The following is a 21,306-nucleotide window of genomic DNA, read 5'->3' as shown; positions in this document are numbered from 1 at the left end:
TAAAATAATCTTCTTTTGTGCCAGGCGTGATGGCACACACTGGTAATCCCCGTGCTTGGGAGGTTGAAGCCAGCCTCAGCTATTTAGTGAGGCTCTCAGCAACTTAGAGAGACCCTGTTTCCAAATAAAATATAAAATAGGTCTGGGAGTATAGCCCAGAGGTAGAAAGCCTTTGGGTTCCACTCCCAGTACCACAAAAACAATCTTCTTTTGAATTATTTTGTAGGCATTTCATCAATTTCCTTTTCTGAGAGGGCTGTTTCTAGAAAGTTACTGTGTTCTTTGGAGGTTATCTTTTACCTTTTTTTGTGGTTGTTGTTTTGTGATTTCTGCGACCCTGTGTTGGGCTCTGTACATCTGGTAGATGAGCAATCTCCACTTGTCCTTCACAGTGAAGAATTCCTGTGGCTTCTTCAGCTGCATTCAGTGTTGGCTGTCAGTGGTCTGGGCTGCAGCAGTTAGGGGGCCTCCAGGGGCTGACCTGATCAGGGATTTCTTTCTTGGGGCTGAGGGTGGATGGGTAGGGACAAGTGTCTGCTGCTTCTGGCCTCGGTGAGCCAAGCCTGTGAGAACAGGCTGCTCTCCAGCCTCTCTGGGCTGCAGAAGGCTTGGCAGGGCCATCTACGTGCGTCCTGGGAGCCTCCGCAGGTTGAGCTGTTTGGAGCAGGTGGCCTGGATGCTTCCTGGGGCCAAGGATGGCGGGTAGGGCCTACAAGGTGCCTCTGGGGCAGCAGTAGGTAGGGCAGATGGGGCTGGGCTTTTTTGGGGGGTGCGGGGGGGCCTGCAGCCAAGCTACTCAAGCTGTACTACCCAGATGTTTCTCAGGCTGTGGGCAGGAGAACAAGGCCTCCTGGCTGGTTTTCAGAGACCCTGAGGCACTGCCCAGCCACTGCATTGAGCCTGGGTGTCTGGACGGTCCACAGCAAGAGCCTGTGTGAGGCAGGCAGTGTGGGCTGGCTCTTTCTTCTGGGCATTGCAGGATGTGGTAGCTTGGGGCTCAGGGCCTGTGGGTCCCTGGGGTTCTCGAGCAGCTCTTGTGACATGAGCAGAGACCATTTACCCTGCCATGCTACGCAGGGCCTTCTAGATTCAGGGCTGATCTCCAGAGACAAGACTGCCGGTGCTGGGTGCTTAGTCTCGTGTCTCTTCATGATCTGCAATGTCTTTGCCACCTCTTGGGAACTTGTTGTCATTGTGGACATAGAATGGGGGACACTAGAAGGACAACCAGACAGGCCTTCCTGCTCACCTGTCCTGCATACAGATCATGATTTCTCAAAACAAAAACAACTTTAAATTGGGGAAGTTAAATCTGTGAAGGGCAGAGAACACTGCCATGCGGAGCTGCTGCACACCTCTCCAGGCAGGGCCTGCGCCTCGGGGCCCGGGTGCACCGGCAAGCGTCAGTCCTCTGTGCGTGAGTCCAGTGCCTCTGCCTGCAGCTGCCTGTCCTCTGTTTCCCTTCAGAACCTTTCTTTGTTGGCGGCGTCCTAGTCCTTCGTCTAGTAGAGTGTGCTGCTGACTGCTCTCTGGCCCCTTTCTAATGAGTCAGCATGGGTGCTGGCGCGCTTCAAGTTTTTCCACCGTCGTGTTCACCTCCGTGCTTTGGCAGCTTGCTCCAGGGATGCTGGGCCCTGAGTCAGCAGAGCAGCCCCTCCTCCCTCCTCCTGCTCTGCGTGCCCGGCCCTGGCTCCTGCCCTGCACTGCTGCTTCCCTGGCGGATGCAGCAGGCCCTGTCTAGGCATCCGGCCTGCCCATCCCTCCACATTCTGTGCGGGCTTCCTCTGGGCACCAGGTGGAGGCCTGTACTGCCTTGTGCTCCCCTTCCATGTGGCTCTGAGCTGAAATGCACCCTGGTTTGTCCCTGGGGTCCAATTCAGGAGTGGAGAGCAAACAGCCAGGCGTGGGCATTGGGCCTGGCCTGGCAAACCCCATGCACCCTCAGTCTTGAAGTTGGACTGGGGACACCCCGTCACTAAGTCATGTGTCCGGAACACCCTCACCTTGAGATCAGCGGTCAGACACCCCCATTATGAGGTCCAGGGTCAGGGAAACCTCCGTTTGAGGTCAAGGGTTAGGGACACCCCTGCCATGAGGTCAGGGGTCGGGGATGCCCCACTCTTAGGCTGGGTTCAGAGACACGTCCAGGTGAGTTCGGGGTCAGGGATAGAGCTCAGTTTTGTTGACTGTCAGGGGCCTCCCCACCCAGGCCTTTCAGGGCTGGACGTTCTGTGGTCCACTCATTTGAAGGTATTCAGCAAAGCCAAAAGAAGCCAACTGAGAAGATGGCATGTGTGTGCCTTGCCGTGGGCTCTGGAAAAACACCCTGCCCAGGCCTGCAGACTTAGAGGACACGAGGCCTCCTGCGTGCCAGGATCTAGCCTGGACTTCCGCAGGCCAGGCCTGATGACCAGAGCCTCCTGGCTCCACCCTGGGCATGCTGCTCTCACAGGACCTGTTCGTGTTCTAGATCAACATTTCACCAACTCGTCTGCTCACTGCTTCTCTCAAAGCCTCCCTTCGAAGCCCAGTGGTTTTCATCTAACTCTGCCAAAATCTATGAACTGTAATGCCTCGCATGTTTAAAGACAGATTAAACATCTATGAGCTGTAAGGCCTCGCATGTTTAAAGGCAGATTAAACATCTATGAGCTGTAAGGCCTCGCATGTTTAAAGGCAGATTAAACATCTATGAGCTGTAAGGCCTCGCATGTTTAAAGGCAGATTAAACATCTATGAGCTGTAAGGCCTCGCATGTTTAAAGGCAGATTAAACATCTATGAGCTGTAAGGCCTCGCATGTTTAAAGGCAGATTAAACATCTATGAGCTGTAAGGCCTCGCATGTTTAAAGGCAGATTAAACATCTATGAGCTGTAAGGCCTCGCATGTTTAAAGGCAGATTAAACATCTATGAGCTGTAAGGCCTCGCATGTTTAAAGGCAGATTAAACATCTATGAGCTGTAAGGCCTCGCATGTTTAAAGGCAGATTAAACATCTATGAGCTGTAAGGCCTCGCATGTTTAAAGGCAGATTAAACATCTATGAGCTGTAAGGCCTCGCATGTTTAAAGGCAGATTATGCTGTACTCTTCCTTTTTTTCCCCCAAAGGAAGTGTTGCAAAGCACTGCCTGTGGTGTGCGTTGTGTAAACCAGTAGCAGATGAGACAAGTGCTGTGTACAAGCTTTCTCTAAAACCTATTACAAGAAAAGAAGCTTTTATTAAACACAAAAGCCATAGTAACTTTTGAACTTTACATCAGGGCTTATTCCTTTGCACTGTGGGTGTTAAAATATCAATACTAGAAGATTTGTTATCTGTTTGAAGATGGTCTTCCATTGAGTTAGAATTCAGAAATAAAGAAGAGACCACAGGAGTCAGATGAGCTGCTCTGCTGCCTTTCTTCAGATTTCTATCCCTTCTGGGTAAGTTAGAGGACGAGCCCTATACATTTCATGAAGTTTTTCCTTCAAGGGCTTCTTTTTCTACACACAAAAAAGTGCTAGTGTTGCTATCCATGTCCTCTCATTTTCTCATTTTCTGAATTCTAACTTAATAATCTTTTTATGTCAACACGTGAGGCCCACATCTGTAACAGGTTGTGGGGACATTCCTGGGGTCCCTGTGGACAGGATGGGCCTGGCCGAGGGACTCATGTCTTCTTACTGTGAACACATTCTAAGGTGCTGAATACACTTCTAGCTTTTATGAGTTCCATAGAATTTATTTTGGCTAAGTACTTTCTGTTGGTGGCAAACAGAGGCAAGAACCCAAACGGGGACTCTGGGACCACAGAGCAGCACCCTGGACCGCTCGGCTGGACATGAGCCCCTCCACACAGTGTCAGGAAACCAGAAGACCTGACTTTTCAGATGGCGACAGGTCAAGAGGAGTTAACCTGGCAGTGGAAGAGGCCAAGGCTAGGAGGAGGGCTCTCAGGTCCTCCTGAGCTCAGGCTCTGAGCACACTTCCCCTCCACCCCCAGGAAGACCGTGCTGCACCCTCCTGCTCCCGCTGCCCCCTCTGCCCTCTACCTCCGCACCTTCCCGCACTGAAGATGGAGTTTTGTATTTCACTTCATCCTGCTTATAGAAGCTGGGCCTGAAATGTGTGAGTGCACACGCATGTGTGTGTGTTACTGGAAACGGAACCTAGAAGCATCCTACCTCTAAGCTACAACACCATACCCATTTTATCTTATTTTGTTTATTGTTTGTGGTGCTGGGGATTGAACCCAGAGGCCTTTACCTCTGGGCTACACCATCAGCCCTATTTTATATTTTATTTGGAAACAGGGTCTCACTGAGCTGCTGAGAGCTTCCCTAAGTTGCTGAGGCTGAAGCTGGCCTTGAACCTGTGATCCTTCTGTCTCAGGCTCTCAGTAACTGGGATTACAGGTGTGTACCAACATTCTCAGCTCTGGAATTCTTATGTAGTAACATTTGAGACATTGTCTAAAACTTCATCTTTCATTCACCCATTTCTTTTTCTTTTCCTTTCTTTGCGTTTTTTTCTTTTTCTTTTTGGCATTAAGGTTCAAATCCAAGGCCATTCTACTTCTGAGCTGTACCACAGTCCTTTTTATTTTTTATTTTGAGACAGGGTCTCATTAAGCTATTAAGGCTGGTCTCAATCCTGCAATCCTCCTGTCTCAGTTTCCTAGGTGCTGGGATCACAAGCATGTACCACCCCACCTGGCTTCACTCAGCCTTATAGAGAGCTCTCTTCTGAACTCTTATTTCATGGTGCGAAACTCTTTATTCAGAGTAAGGAATATAGTTTCAAACAAAATGCCTTCTAGCAAAGTAGGTTGAGATAAAGACAACATTGGTAACAATATTGGTAAAAATATAGTTGAAAATCAACTCTGCGGGATGCGAACGCTATAAGCTGTAAGCCACTTACTGAGACTCTTGGGGCAGGCGCTGATAGGTGAGCTGGGGTCCACAACCAGCCCAGGGAAGCAGCCAGCATGGAAGGTCTGGGGACATCAGGTGGGGTAGAGCTGCTGCCACCTGGTGTCTCGGTAGGAAAGGTGGGTGAGAGGCAAGTGCTCCCAGGTGACAGGGCACACCTGAAACAGCACGTGGGGCTCTTGCACAGCTAAAGCAGAGGAAGCCAGCAGCCATGTACAGCATGACAGTCACAGGCCCCCTGAGCAAGAGCTTCACAGAGGCATGGCTGGGAGGTGCCTCGGCGTCTCACATACTCGTCCCCGGCTCGTCTGTGATGGGGGCTTGTTCACATCCTGGCGTGAGACGCACACATCACCTTCTGGTCCTGGGTCTGGCTGCTCATGCAGGGAGAGCCTGCCCGGTGCTGACTCCCTGTTGCACAGACCTGAGTTGGAGCCCTGACGGTGGGACTGCAAAGCCAGAACGTACAAGCCCTGGGATGCACGTGCAGCCCCCGGCACCTTCATGTTCCTGCCAAGTGTGGACCTGCTGGTCCCTTTGGTCCCTTTGGGGTCTAGACGGATCTGCTGTTCACATCGAAGCAGAACTCTCCATGCTGATACCCAGGCAGATCATGCTTGTTAAGATCGACCATGTTATATGACCAGTGTTTCCCACATGGCTGGAGCCAGATGTAAAGTTATATAACACAGCAGAAAGAGCCCTCAAAGAAGGCCCAGAAAAGTGACAGCATCGTACCCACAGGCCTGTCAGGAACTGGCGTCTCATCCCCATGGCTGCTGGGCAGGGCACAACCCACTGGTCCCCAGAGGCCCGGTCCCAAGGCAGTAGTGATGCCAGTCCACACCAGCACATGGGGCAGCTCCTCTCCCCAGTGTGGCCATTGCTGTCCATGCACAGTGGCTACTAATATGTATTCCCTGATGACTGGTGTGTGCTTGCTGTCCATACACCTCCCCTGTGACATGTCTATTCAAATCTTCTGCTCATTTTATAATTTACTTTTGAATTGTAAGAGTTCTTCTATATGTTGTACATTAGATCCTTATCAGATATGTGCACCCAACATGTAGACTGTGATCATTTCAGTGTGTGATGCGCCCTTTTCTTATTGATGTCTTCAAAGACCTATTACTTCCTGTCTTGCTGGAATTCATTTTGTCAGTATTTCCTTGGGCCTTGGGTGTGTCCTTGGAGACTACATGGTATCTCTGGCCCCTTCCTCCTCTTCCCTCTGCTCACTGGCTGCCATGGGCCAGCAGCCACCTCCACCATATACACCTCTCGTGACACTCTGCCTCATCTTGGGCCCAAGGCAATGAAGCCAGCTGGCCTTGGACTGGAACCTCTGAAACAGTGAGCCAAAAACAATCTTTCATTCTTTAAGATTATTTCCTGAGGTATCTTGTCACAGCAACATAATACTGACTGACACAATGCACGCGTCTGTTGATGCTGTCCTCTCCTGATCATTGTGGCTTTAGAGTGGGCTTGGGTTTTTTTGTTTTGTTTTGTTTTTGTATTTTAATAGTACTGGGGATTGAACCCAGAGACATTCTACCTCTGAGCTGCACCCTTAGTCGTCTTTTATTCTTCATTTTGAAACAGGGTCTCACTAAGTTGCAGAGAGCCTCAGTAAGTAGCTGAGGCAGTCCGTGAACCGCGATCCACCTAAATACTGGGTTATAAGCATGGGAGGGCCACCATGCCCAGATAGAGTAAGTTTTGATCACATTGGGTAAGGACACCAACATTTTTCCTTTCATAGAAATGTTTGGCCTATTTTTCCGCTTGTCTTAAGTTTAGAGTTGACTTAGAGAGCTTGAGAGTGCATTGATTGTAGAGATCAACTACAAGGCTGTTGGTTTTATAGTTTAGTTAGATATTTTTCAGTTGCTCTCAGTATTATTCTATAGTTGCCATTTATGGGTCATACACGTGTTTATGATGCTTATCTGAAGCATTTCATGTTTTGATACTATTACAAATGGCATTATTTATTATTTCTTTTTTCTGCGTGTGTATGTGATACCGGGGATTGAAGCCAGGGACATTCTACCTCTGAGCGACACCCTCAGCTCAATTTTTTATTCTTTATGTTAAAACAGGGTCTCACTGAGTTGTGGAGGGCCTTCCTAAGTAGCTGAGGCTGTCCGTGAACCGGGATCCTCCAGGCTCAGCCTCCCGAATGCTGGGATGACAAGAATGCCCCCATCCCCGGCTCTTCCATTTCACTCTCTACACCTTTTTCTTGGTACTTGTACATTTATTTTGTTGGATAGAAACTACTGCAGCACTAAGAGGCAGAGAAGCTGGGTGTGGTGGGGCGCACCTGTAATCCCAGTCCTGGGGAGGCTGAGACAGGAGGATCACAGGTTTGAGACCAGTCGCAGCAACTCAGGGAGGTATTCAACAATTTAGCAAGAGCTCTGAGATAGAATCCCCTGCATTCAATCCCTAGCAAAACAAACACATACACACAATGATCCCAGTTTTTTGCCTTTCTTATGATAATATGGCAAACTACAAAGACTGGTTTTCCAATGGTAAACCAACTTGAATGCCTGGGATAAACAGAGTTTGGTCAAGATGTTTGGGATGTTTTAGTGGGATGGTTGTTGGGGATTAAACTTGTTCTACCAAGCTGCACCAACCCTGTTATTTATTTTTAGTTTTTTTCCTGGCACTGGGGGTTGAACCCAGAGGTATTCTACCCCTCATCTCCCCTGAGCCCTATTTTATTATTTATTTTGATACAGGATCTCACAAAGTTGCTGAGGCTGGCCATGAGCCTATGATCCTCCTGTCTCAGCCTCCCCAGTACTGAAATTACAAGTGTGTGCCACCATGACTGGCTGACTTTTTTATTTTTTCACATAGGTCTCACTAATGGCTGAGGGTGTTGCTAAGTCTTAGCTAAGACTGGCCTCAAATACGTGACCCTCCTGTCTCACCTCTGAGGACTGGGATTCCAGGCATAGTCGTTTGGGTTTTAATATATCATTGCATTCTTTTTGTTAGTTATCTGTTAGAATTTTTTGCACCTGTGTTAAAAAGGAACATTGGTCAGGGGTTAATTTGTAACTTTTTGCTTAGGTTTGGTATCACTGTTGATCCCATAAAACAAATGGAGATATATTCTCTCTTTTGATGAAGAAATTTGTGTGGAACTCGTATTTTTTCACTAATGTTTGTTGGAATGTGCTAAAAATAGTCTTTAATTATTTGAGTTTTATAGGTACTTGTCTATTGAGATTTTTTTTTCTTTTTTTTTTATTGGTACACTGTATTCATACATCATAGTGGGATACAAACTTTTGTAGACATACATGCACACATCGCCCAGTCAGCCCCGACCCGATCCCCACCCCATTCTCTCCCCATCCCTCCTTCCCATGCTTGGCTTAGTGGTTGACATCTAGTATTATAGCAATTTATCCAAAATTAAAAATGATAATCTCACATAACAGTTTCATTTGTCTGATACCACTTTTGATGACTTAAAGATAACATTTCAATATTTCTTTTTGCTTTCTTTCTTACCAGAGAATATTTTTTTCTATTTTTTTTAGGTGAAACTATCATATATTTATATATTTATTTTTCAGAAAAAAAATCTATCCTAATATGGAATATGGACTCTAGATACCCAAAACGATCTTGAAAAAGAACAAAGCTAGAAGATATATATTTTCTGATTTCAAACCATATAAAGCTACAATAATTGAAACAATGTAGTACTGTTCTAAAGGCAGATATATAAACCATTGGAGTTAAATACAAGCCTAGAGCTAAATTCTTCCCTATATTGTCAAGTTATTTTTGACAAGGTTTCCATGAACATTTGGTGGTGGAAATAATAATCTTTTAACTAAATATTGTTGGAAAATAATAATTACATGGAAAAGAATAAAATTGGACCCTTACCTAATCCCATATACAAATATTAACTCAAAATAAATAAAAGACCTAAATATAAATCTTAAGACTATAAACTTTTAGAAGAAAATCTGGGTCATAAAACCTCACAACATTGAAATTGGCAGTGATTTCAATGGCACAGGCAACAGAAGAGTATACAAACTCCCTAAAAAATAAAAAAAATATTGTATATCCAAAGACAATGTAAACAGTTAAAAGTTACTAATAGAATGGGATAAAATATTTCCAAATGCTATATCTGAAGGTATATTAATATTCCAACTAGAAATCCTAAAAATAGCAACAATAAAAGCAAACAATACAATTTAGAGATAGGTAAAAGACTAACATAAATAATGAATCTCCACAGATAACCAATCTTAGTTGTCTGTTGGATGGAAAATCTTGTTTCTCTGGTTCTGGTGTGTGTTACCTATTTCTTCTTTGTAGTTAATCTCTTTGAGTATTTTCTGTAGCGCTGGTTCTGAAGACATAAATTCCTTCAGTTTCTGTTTGTCATGGAAGCTTCTTATTTTTCCATCTAATTTGATAGAAAGTTTTGCTGGGTAGGAAATTTTTGGCTGGAAGTTGTTTTCTTTCAGAGTTTGGAATATGTTACTCCAAGCCCTTCTGGCTCTCATGACTTGGATTGGGAAGTCTGGAGTGATTCTAATTGGTTTGCCTCTGAATGTCACTTGGCCCTTTGCTTTTGTTGCCTTTAAGATTCTCTGCTTGGCTTCCACATTGGTCATTTTGACAATTATGTGGCGTGGGGATCCTCTTCTCCGATCCTGTCTAAAGGGAGTTCTCTAAGTTTCCTGGACCTGTGTATCGACCTCTTGCTCTGTGTTTGGAAAATTTTCTGCTATTACTTCCTTGAAGAGATTGTTGATACCTTTGGTTTCACTTTCTTTTCCCTCCTCTATTCCAATTATTCTTAGGTTAGCTCTCTTAAAATGGGCCCATATTTCTTCAATATCAGATTCCTGCTGTCGGATATTTTTTTCTAGATTAGAAACTATGCGTTCATTTTTGGAATGATCATCTTCTAAGAGCGAGATTCTGTTCTCCATGTGGTCTAATCGGTTGTTCGTGCTTTGAATTGAGGCCTTTACTTCATTAATTGCATCCTTTATCTCTTTTTGGCTCTCTCTGAGTTCTTTTCGAAGCACCTTTATTATTTCTACAGTTATTTTCCTGATTTGATCTTCTAGAAATCTCTGATTTTCTGTTTTATCGGGTTCTGATGTTATGGGGTTGTGGGCATTCATTGCTCCAGTGTTATTCCTCTTTCCCATGATTTCGGAAGTTTGTGCCTTCTCTGGGTTCTTCCCTTGGGTCACTATGACTTCACTTAAGGTGCTCTGGATCTCGAGTCAGTAGTATCTCAGACCCCACTACTCCTTTACTGGGTTGTATCACAGAGTCTCCGACCCAGGGAGTCAATAGAGGCTGCTTTAGACTGTGGGGGGTGCCAGGTTGCACGTTCTCCTATGGTGTGATATCTCTGCCACCGCCACTCCCCCACTGGGTCAAGTCCCAGGGAGTACAGTACTGGGATTTCTCCTCTGTGGCCCGCAATTTGACTCACTGTTCTTGAGTACGCAGATGTAGCTGTACTGAACTTGGTGAATTCGCTGTTGCCGCCGCCAGTGGCAATATGGCGCCACTGCTACGCCCTCGTCCATGAGGCTGGCTTATTTCTTCTTGGTTTTGAGTTCCACTCTGAGTCCCTGCAGCGTGTGCTGAGCTCAGCCACTGGGAGCTTTAGATGCTCCCTGCCCCAAAAGATCCCGCCTGGCTGGTCCGCAGCGGCTCACCTCGGCTTGCTGTAGCCGTCCGGTGAATTCGCCGCTGCCGCCGGCAGTATGGCGCTGCTGCCGCGTCCTCGAGCGTGAGGCCGGTGTATCTCCTCTGTGGCTCTGAGCTCTGTTCTCAGTCCGCTTTCTCTCTGGAGCCTGGTGATTTTTTTGTTTCTCTGGTGATGGTGTTTTCTGGCTATGAAAGGCGCTGATTTTGTGGTAATGGAGATTGATTGTTAGTGGGGCTCTTAAGCCCCGCTTTTCTCGGTCGCCATCTTCCGTCTATTGAGATTTTTGTTGCTTCTGAACTGTTTTGTAATCTGCACCTTTCACGGGAGGTGTCCACTTCATCCGTCACTGGGTTTAAGCCAGAACTTGCTGTGGTGTTCCCTTGCTGCCCGATCACATCTGTGGAGTCTGCGACCTGCCTGCTTTATTCTTCGTGTTGGTTGTTTGTACCTTTGGCTTTGATCATACAAGAGGGAGCTTGGTCAGAGCACAGGTGTTCCTGCCCGTGCCCAGTGGCGCTGCTTGAGCTGCCTTCTCCCAAATCACGGGCTGGAAGCCGGCCTTCTGCCTCTCCTCTCCAGGGAGAACTTGAGCTGGTGATTGGAGACCTGTTTCTCCAGCCTACATCTTTCAGGCTACAAAAGTTTCTCCAAATATTTTAGCTGCATCCCATTTTATGGAAAATATTTTTTTAATTTATTAAATTCAAAGTATTTCCAGTATCTTACAGTCTTTTTTCTCTTGGACCCTCGAACATCTAGAAGTATGTTTTTCTTTCTTGCTTTCTTCTCTCTCTTTCTTCCTTTTTGTAGCCCTGTTTTATTTTTATTTTGAAACAGTGTGTCACTGTTGCTGAGAGTTGGCATCAAACCTACAATCCTCCTGTCTCAACCTCCCAAGCACTGAGATTATAGACATAAGGTCCCATACTCTGCTAAAGTATTTTATTTTAATGTTCAAATACTTGAGGATTTTCTAGATTCCATCTTGGATTGCTCTGTAACCACATCCGAGTTTCACAGGCCCAAGCTCTGTCGAGCTCGGAGCCACCGCAATGCCTGCTCTGGTGAACGCACCTCTCAGCGTTGACGAGAGTGTGACTTCTGCCATGGTGGGCCAGCACCCTTGAAATTGGCAGTTATGTCAAGGCAGAAGGCCTCTAGGGTGTGCTGAACCTCAGCGTGGTAGTGTGTTTTCTGCTGACTCCTGCTCCATGTGGACAGATCACTGTTGGAATCTCCTGCACAAACCACAGGCTCCCGTTTCTCCACTGTTTCCACTGGTCTCCGTACTGGGAAGTGTGGCCGCCATCTCTCTGTGCATCCCTGTGCGCTTGTGAGCAGAAGTGACTCCCAGGGCCCCTGAGCCTGGACCACACGGGTGGCCTAGGATAGAGGGGACTGGGAGCCTACCCGGGAGCCAGCCGGCTGCAGGTCCTCTCCACAGCCAGGGCTGCTGCCTTCAGGGGAGGTTCCAGAACTCTACCAGCTCCTTCCTTCCTCTGCACAGGCCAGACCATTTGGATTCCTGCAGGCCAGGCCTCACTGATGGCAGTGGTGGGGGCTCCCTGTTGGTCTAGTGCTCAGCTCTCCTTGGAAAGGTGAGACAGTGGAGGAGACTGTCTCTCACTGGCCAGTGTGTGTGTGTGTGTTTGGGGGGTCTGCTCCCTAAACCCCTCCCTCTCACAGAGGTGACAGGTGTCTGCATGGGCCCGGCCATGCTGGAGCCCAGCCTCCCAAGTGCAGGTGTCTATCCAGGAGAAATATGAGCCACAAAGTAAACAAAAACATAGTTTTCAATTTTTGATAAATTTTAAAAGGAAAATTTAAGAGGTAAAGGATTCATACACATTATGTTTTATTTAATACACTACAGAATACTGTCAATTAATTTATATATTTATTTTTTCAGTACTGGGGATGGAACTCAGGGACATTCTACCTCCGAGCTACACCCCCAACCCTATTATTTTTATTCTTTATTTGGAAGCAGGGTCTCTCTGAGTTGCAGAGGGCTTCACTAAGTAGCTGAGGCTGTCTGTGAACTGCAGTTCTACTGTCTCAGCCTCCCAAATGCTGGGATTACAGCATTCGCCACCCTGCCTGGCACAATACTGTCATTTTACCTGGGCAGGTTTGGCACATGCCTGCAATCCCAATACTCAGGAGACTGAGGCAGGAGGACCACAGGTCTGAGGCCAGCCTCAATGTTGTAAGCCTTCAGGAATTCAGTGAAGCCCTGTTTCAAAATGAAAAAGGGCTGGGGTATGGCTCAGCAGTAGAATGCCGCTGAGTTCAGTCCCTAGTAAAACAAATGCGCGCACACACGCACACACAATTATTTCAATATATGATCAATAGAAAAAATACTGCCAAGTATTTCACGTTCTGTTTTTCATCCCAAGTCTACAACGTTCTGTGTTCACACCTGTGCAGCTCGGTCAGGACTGGCTTCACTTCCCAAGCCCATCACCACGTGTGGCTGGTGCCAGTGGCCACTGCCCTTACAGTGCAGGTCAAGAGTGGCTGGTGCAAAGCGAGTTACCTCCTTTCTCTGGTGAATCTGACAACCAGCAAACAGCTGGAAAATCACGTGTGCAGCTGCAGAGTACACTGGCCAGAAAACACCTCTGGATGATTTGGCAAATGAAAGTTAAAAACAGGAAGCTCACTTCTTGCTTTGTAATGGTTTCCACATGACAGCTTAAGTCAGTTTTCTGTTTTGTGTGCGTGAGGGCAGAGGGGAAGACACAAAGGTGTCAGCCTGCGTTTTCTCTTAGCTGCAATGTGTCTGCACTCAGAAGCTGCGTAGAGGTTGCTGGGTGCCCTCCACCTCCTGGAAGTTGGCACTGGGCGTGGTGGCCACACCACAGCCTCCACTTACCCTATAAACACCCTGATGGTTAGAGCCACCTCCTCCACCACAGCAAGGCACCAACACAGGGTGTGTGATGCTGTCTCACAGAACCCCATTGTTCCACTCAAATGCAGCTTCCTTGAGCGTTAAGAAGATGCTTGTAGTCCCAGTGCTTGCGAGGCTGAGAGTGGAGGATCGCGGTTCACGCACAGCCTCGGCAACCTAATAAGGCCTCTGCAACTTAGACTCGATTTCAAAATAAAGAATAAAATAGGGCTGGCGGTGTAATTCAGAGTTAGAATGCCCCTGGGTTTAATCCCTTGTACTCCACACACACACACACACACACACACACACACACACACACACATACACACACGGAAAGAAAGAAGAATCTAGAAAGGCTGTGCCTTTGTGGCAGCCACCCTCATCATGCGCCTGGTGGGGGTCCCTCTCACTCAGTGAAACACTGTTGACTTGCCACTGTTGCAGCCCACCCATCTGTTTGCTGGGGAGATGCCAGCTGGTGCCCCAAAGTCACCATTCCCTGTGGATGCATGTGGGTTTCTTCCAGCTGAGGCTGTTCTGCAGCCCAGAGTGGCCTGGCTGGCTGATGCCACCACTGTCTCCCCATCAGCCCTCCCCTTGACCTATCAGCCACGGACCCAGATGCTGTGGGCGCCTGAACGCTTATTCCTCTGATAGAGGGACATGATGCCCTTTTGCCCTGCATTCATGGCAAAGGGCATCAAGTAGTTCTTCCTACTAATTGTCCATATAATTGCTTCTAGGTGTTCACCTCAAATGGCCCCACGGTGATCATGCCCACGTGGTTCTGCTCGCGAGCCTGGTTCTCACACGTAGGTGAATTTGATGAGGGTGGACAGGTAAGTGCTGGGAAGCAGGAAAGGGGGCCTTGGGATTCCTGGGTCAGGGAGCCCTGTGCATGACCCTGCACAACCAGGGCTCCTCTGGGGTCCAGGGATTTAGGAAACTAGCCTCCTGAAGGTCTTCCCAGCCGCCCGGGGGCCCGCAGGACTCCGTCATCTCGCAGACAGTGGAGGACTTCTGCACCAGTTCACACCTGCTCCACAAAGCCCTTGGCTTCAGCCACAGGTTACCTCATCCCAGCTTAAAAGCCGGTGGTAGGAAAGTACAGGTTACCTCATCCCGGCCTAAAGGCTGTTGTGGGAAAGCTCAGGATATAGACGGCGTTGCCTGGCTAACTCCGGGCGACAGCGGGAGAAGAGCCCTGCTCTCTGTTGGTGGCCTGTTCAGCTCCCCTGGCATCCCCACCCGCTTGTGGGCAGCTGGCCAAGCCCAGCCCACGTGGTCCCCTGCCTCTGCCTGGCAGACAGTGTTGAGAAGCCCTCAGAACAGTCTATCCCCAAGCAGAACCCCTGGTTGAGGAGCCTAACCTAGAAAAGCCCCGATTTCCTTCCTCAGTTCCCTTTTCCTGTCTACACTCCTTTTGTGTGCATGTGTGTGGCACTGGGATTGAATCCTGGAGCACTCTACCTCTGAAGCATACCCCCAGCTCTTTGCATTTTTTCCTTAAAACCATCTTACTAGGTTGCTGAGTCTTGCTACTTAAGGCTGTCCTCCAACCTGTGATCCTCCTATCTCAGCCTCCCAAGTACTGGAATTATAGGCATGTGCCACCTCATCTGGCTTACCCTCCTGTTTTGGTCCAGCATAGTGTTTGGTCATTGAATCCCTGATTCAGAAGCCCCACACCTCCCCAATGTGGCAGAAGTGTGAGGTTGCTCAGGGGCTCCTCGAAGGCCTCTGTCCAAGCTGTGGGTTAGTCACCATTCTGGGAGGAGCTAGATTCTCATCCAGCGACAGTGGGCTGTAGGCCGTACCTCCAGCATCCCATGGCAGCTGACACTGCCAACTGCTTCTGTCACCAAAGAGGGCAGCCTCCCTGGGGACGGTGGCCTGCCCTGCTCACTCCCTGTCTGGCCCCCAGGCTCTGGCCCAGCAGCCCCATCCAGCCAGCTCCCCGGGCAGGTGGCACTGACCTTCCACCCCCAAGGGCGCTGCAGCTCAGAGCCTATGGCTGAGTCTGGTTGTAGGTGTGCAGGAGAGACTTTTCTGCCCAGAGAAGGGAACCCAGTGTAGCGCCGTCCCCGCCCCCTGCCTCCCTCCCCAGGCTGGGTCAGCACCCATTGCTCCCACCTGTGAGAACAGCCACTTAGCCTCTACCACCCGCGTGACTGCCATTACCCAGCGTGCTTTGCAGGGAAAGCCTGTTTGTGGGTTTCTCCGCACACAGTGTCCTGCTCTGGCTCCCACAGGGTGTGCCCGAGGACCTACTGTTCTTCTACGAGCACCTCCGGAAGGGCGGCGGGGTCTTCCGCGTGGACCAGAGCCTGCTCCTCTACCGCTACCACCCGCACGCGGCCACGCACTCCGTCCTTGAGTAAGTAGGTAGTGTCAGGTCCCGGGAGCCTCTGGGGAAGTGGAGGGCACAAGTGCGGTCAGGTCGTTTGTGGGGGTGCCGGCATGGCCGAGCCAGGCTGTGTGTGGGGGTGCCGGCGTGGTCCAGCACCAGAATGTATTGGGGCACAGGTGTGATGAGGGCTAGGTTGTGTGCGGTGCAGGCACCATCCATTGGGGAGGTGTGGGGCACAGGTATGGTTGGGGCCAATGGACGTCCCACTGCAGGTGGGGTGCAGGGTGCAGAGGGTGCTGTGTGCTCCTTGGGGAGTTCCTTCAGGGCCTGCTGGAGCCTTCCCACAGGGAGTGGGATGCTCCAGGATGAAGCCAAGTGTCCCATCCCTCTATGTGAGAGCAACGGAGCTCACCCCTCCCAGCCTTTGGAGGCCTCCTGATAAGCAGTGAGGCTCCAGTGAGGCCTGGGTGGGGGTGTCCTTGCATGTGGAGGAGGGGCTGCCATCCTCCCCTAGAAAGTCTCAGCAAGGAGTGCCCAGCTTGGGTGGCCATAAGGCCGCAGCCTCCCCTCCCCCTCCTCGCTGCCCCCGAGATGTGGGTTGGGTCCCTGCTCTGGGGCCAGCGAGGTGCGAGGGCCACAGAGTGACACCAGTGAGGATGAGCTTATAGTCTCTCAGTCTGTCTGCCCACCCAGCAAAGTAGCACTGGCCTCGGCATCTCAGGTGCCCCAGTTGCTTGCTGTCAGGAGGCTGCCTGCTGCTGCGGGGGGCTGGGCAGCCTGCCCGGGCTTGTGCTTGTGATTTGGGGGGTAGCATCGGCTCCCCGCCTGGCTGGGGCAGGGTTGAGGCTGAGCAGGAGCCCTCACTGCTGGTGTGAGGCGCAGCACAGGGACCCAGCTCACAGCGTCCACAGCCTCCGTGCTATTCACAGTGAAGACTGAGCCACGGAACTTGCTGTTGCTTAGTTCTGTATTGCTAGCTATAGCGGCATTGGGGTGCCCTGCTGGGCTCAGTGCTCAGGCTCCCTGAGGCTGACTGAGTGCTATTGGGACCCCCACACCCGGGAAAGGGGCCTCAGAGGACCTCAGAGCCCCAGAGGTGTGCACCCCTCACAGCAAAGCACGGCGCATGGATCTGCACTCAGAGGGATGGCCCGGCAAGCCCACAGAGTGGGACTGCAGCGCTCCTGATCCCGATAGGATAAGCAGGTGAATCTCATCGTGAGAAGGTTAAGCAGTGCTGTTAACCAGCTTGACTTGCGCCTACAGGGTGCTGCACTGGGCTGCAAAATACATGTTCTTCTCAAGCCAGTGCTATCGAATATTCTGGATGGTAGGCAAGTCTGGATAGATCTTTAAAGGCATGGCCTCATACAGGCATGCCACGTTCACTGCCTTGTCTGTTCGTGCGTCTCTGATGGGCGATGGGAGCCTGAGTGGCTCTGGGCAGGAGGCACTCCCTTCTCAGCTCAGCGGCTCCACGTCTGGGTAGGCTTCCTGGCTCACAGACAGCTGTCTCACATGCCACAGGGGCATGGGCATTCCTCGTCACCACCAAGGCCCCATGTTCTAATATTGTAGGGGGATTTCAATATGTGGACTTTTTTTTCCAGTACTGGCGTTGGAACCCAGGGGATTTTACCTCTGAGCTATGCCCCAGCCCTATTTTTCATTCTTTATTTTGAAACAGGGTCTCTGGGTTGCAAAGGGCCTAAGTAGCTGAGGCTGTCTGAAAACCCGTATCCTCCTCTCTTAGCCTCCCAAGTACTGGGATTCCAAGCATGTGCCACCACGCCCAGCTCCATATGTGGATTTTGATGGGACACAAGCATTTGATCTACAGCAACTACACAAATTAGGAATTTTGTGACATCTTGATACTCAAAATATTTGGAAATTAAGCAGCCAAGGAAGAAAAATCACTAAGGAAATTTGAAAAAAAAAATAATAAGTCAGGCGTGGTGGCGCACACTTGTAATCCCCGTGCTTGGGAGGCAGAGACAGGAGGGTCGCGCAGGTTCAAAGCCAGCCTCTGCTACTTAGAGAGGCTTTCAGCAACTTAGTGAGACCCTGTTTACAAATAAAATATAAAATAGGTCTAGGAGCATAGCCTGGAGGTAGAAAACCTCTGGGTTCTACCTCCCGTACCACAAAAAAAAAAGAAAAAAAAAAGAAAAAAATAATAGCAAAATATTTATGACTAGCTAATACAGTTAACAGCATCATTTTGTAGATTTAAAAGCTTATTTTTTGTGTAGTACTGGGAATTGAAACCAGGGACATTCTACCTCTGAGCTACACCCCAACCCTATTTTATTATTTTTAAAATTTTGAAACAGGGTCTCACTGGGCTGAACCTATGATCCTCCTGTCTCAGCCTCCCTAGTACTGGGATTACAGGAGTGCACCACCATGCTTGGCTAAAGGCTTATTGTATAAAAGAGAACATTAAATAGTTGTCTAATTATCCATCTTAAAAAGTTAATAAAGAAGCTGGGCATGGTGGTGTACTCTTGTAATCCCAGTACTTGGGAGGCTGAGACAGGAGAATTGCAGGTTCTCAGCCAGCCTCAGCTACTTAGGCCCTATCCAACGTAGACCCTGTTTTATTTTTTTATTTTTTATTTTTTATTTTTTGGTGGTACTGGGGTTCCTGGAAGCCCTTCTACCTCCGGGCTACACTCCCAGACCAATTTTTACGTTTTTATGTGGAAACAAGTCTCTTAAGCCAGCGCGCACGGCTGGCTTCGAGTCTACGTAATCCTCCTCTCTCTGCCTCCCAAGCATGGGGATTACAAGCGTGCACCACCACACCCGGAGTGACCCCGTTTCAAAATAAAGAATAAAAATAGGGCTGGGGGTGTGGCTCAGAGGTGCCCCTGGGTTCCATCCCCAGTACTGCAAGAACAAACGAAAGGTTATAAGGCAATAGCAAAGTGGGCGTCAAACAGATAGGAAGAACTGGGAGAGGAAGATGCTGAAGTAGGAGTAGAAACTGGAGAGCCAGGAGAGAAAAGCAGCAACACCAAGAGCTGCCTATCTGAAGCAAGCCTACTGCTTGAAGAGCCCTACAGTTCAGGTGGAAACAGATGAAATCTAATAAAAATAGGCCAAATACTTGGACAGACATGGCAGCTCATAAAGAAAGAGATGCGTGGTCAGTGATCAACTGTAAAAGTACCATGATTAATAGTGTCAGGAAGTAGGCGACACGGCCCTGGAGTGGCCGGGGTGAACTCTGGCATTCCAAGTGGCACCAAGGGTGTGGAGCCCCGCGCCGTCGCACACCGTGCTCAGGGGTGAAGTGCTCTTGGCAAACTGGTCGGCTTGCTTTCTTTCTTTGTTTCTTTCTTTGTTTCTTTCTTTGTTTCTTTCTTTGTTTGTTTCTTTCTTTCTTTCTTTCTTTCTTTCTTTCTTTCTTTACTTCTTTCTTTTTTGGTGGTACTGAGGTTCATGGAAGCCCTTCTTCCTCCAGGCTATACTCCCAGACCTATTTTATATTTTTTTTATTTATTTGGAAACAGGGTCTCTTAAGCCAGCGCGGCTGACTACAAACCCGCATGATCGTCCTGTCTCTGCCTCCCAAGCGTGGGGATTACAAGCGTGCCCACGCCCGGCTCAGCTTTCTTTTTAACCAATATAATCGATACCTACCTTAACTGCAGCCTTTCCACCACTGGTTGTGTATCATTTCTCAGCATATCCCCACTACTAATTAGGGCTACGCTATAGCGTACTGGTAGAGTGCTTGCCGAGGCTGTGTGAGGCCCTGGGTTCCATCAAAACACCACACAAAAAAATAGTCAGGAACTTCATTTGAAAAACACCCCGAATGTCCATCTCCAGGGGGTGATAAATTTTACTGAAGTGGAAAGGACCCTAACAACAAAAGAAAGAATCTGTTTATGCGCAGAACAGGGCTGAGGCGACAGCACTGGGGCGGCGAGAAAGGCCGTGCTGCTCACCCTGCAGCAGGCAGAGCTAATGCACGGGCAAACAGACGGGCGGGCGGAATGAGTCCCAAGGGTCCCAGGACAGCATCTGGGCTGCGACCTGCACAGTGTGGGCAGTCATCTTTGTGAATTGTAACCTACATGCTGAAAATACACACGCTGCACTCCATACGTTATACCTTGAAGAGGAGGGTTTGAGTGCTGAAAACTGCTTCTGCCAGGAAAGGGCCCTCCCACCGCCCACAGTGGGTCTGGAGGCTGGGTGGTGAGTGGCGTCACAGCCTCAGTGGCCGCCACACTCTAAATAAATAGGCAGCCAAAGTGAGCGATACTGTCTCCTGCAGGTGCAGAAATGAAATACAGAAACAAGAGTGCAAATCTGAGTTGGACGCTGAGCATGGCTGTAATCCCAGTACTTGTGAGGCTGAGACAGGAGGACCACAGGTTTGAAGACAACCTCGGCATCTTAGACGGTTGCAGAACAAAAAATGTAAAAGGCTAAGGGTAAAGCCGGGTATGAAGGTGCATGCTTGTAATCCCAGCACTTGGGAGGCTGAGACAGGAGGATCACGCAGGTTCGAAGCCAGCCTCAGCTACTTAGTGAGGCCCTCAGCAACTTAGTGAGACCCTGTTTCCAAATAAAACATAAAATGGGTCTGGGAATATAGCCCTGTGGTAGAAAGCCTCTGAGTCCCACCCCCAGTACCACCAAAAATAAAAATAAATAAATAAAGAATAAATAAAGGGCAAAGGGTATAGCCAGAGATAAAATGTCCTGGGTTCCATCCTCAGCAGCACACAGACGCATTCACGCACGCATGTACACACACACGCACACGTGTGCGCACACACAGGCACAGATCTATCACTGCATCTTCCTGTTAATTTGCTTTTTATTATTTTATTTATTTATTTATTTTGTGGGTCTGGGGATGGAACCCAGGGACATTTGACCTCCGAGCTACAAACCCTGCCCTATTTTTTATCTTTATTTTGAAACCAGGTCTCACTGAGTTGCAGAGGACCTCGCTAAGTAGCTGAGGCTCTCTGCGAACTGCGATCCTCCAGGTCTCAGCCTCCCGAATGCTGGGATTACAAGTGTGTGCCACCACGCCAGGCTTATCTGCTTTTTAAAGAAGGCAGCTTTCCAGGGTGTGCTGAGTGACCTTTCTGAAGAAAGGACAGTAAGCCAACTAATTTTGGGAACCCATACTCTAGAATTTCTTTGGCGGAACCCCAAGGCCACATCTGGGGAGGTGTCGGGGGCAAGGTCCTTCCCGCAGTGGTCTGTAAGGCAGAGCCGCCTGGCTGATGACCACTATACCCAGCTGCAGCCATCCTGCAGGGACCAGGCAGCAGGCAAGCTGAGGACTTCACTCTGGCCTCAGCCTGCGCCTGTAGGGAGAAAGCCTTTGTGTGCAAAACTCTCTTTTTGGTCACTGCAACTTAAGGCT

General features: G+C 49.0%; 1 protein-coding gene across 1 annotated transcript in view; it reads left to right on the top strand.

The window, feature by feature from the left end:
* Window positions 1-21,306, top strand: part of B3GNTL1 (UDP-GlcNAc:betaGal beta-1,3-N-acetylglucosaminyltransferase like 1) — a gene marked incomplete at both ends in the record, with an annotated part of 55,768 nt that overhangs the window by 30,533 nt on the left and 3,929 nt on the right. The window contains 2 exons of the mRNA XM_080713657.1: window positions 14,296-14,391; window positions 15,805-15,929. Of these exons, the coding sequence (XP_080569783.1) occupies window positions 14,296-14,391; window positions 15,805-15,929 (221 nt within the window). The remainder of the gene's footprint in view (window positions 1-14,295; window positions 14,392-15,804; window positions 15,930-21,306) is intronic.

Source organism: Muscardinus avellanarius (genome assembly GCF_963383645.1).
Source record: "Muscardinus avellanarius genome assembly, chromosome: 16".
Taxonomy (NCBI): domain Eukaryota; kingdom Metazoa; phylum Chordata; class Mammalia; order Rodentia; family Gliridae; genus Muscardinus; species Muscardinus avellanarius.
This window is presented reverse-complemented; position numbering and strand designations above follow the sequence as displayed.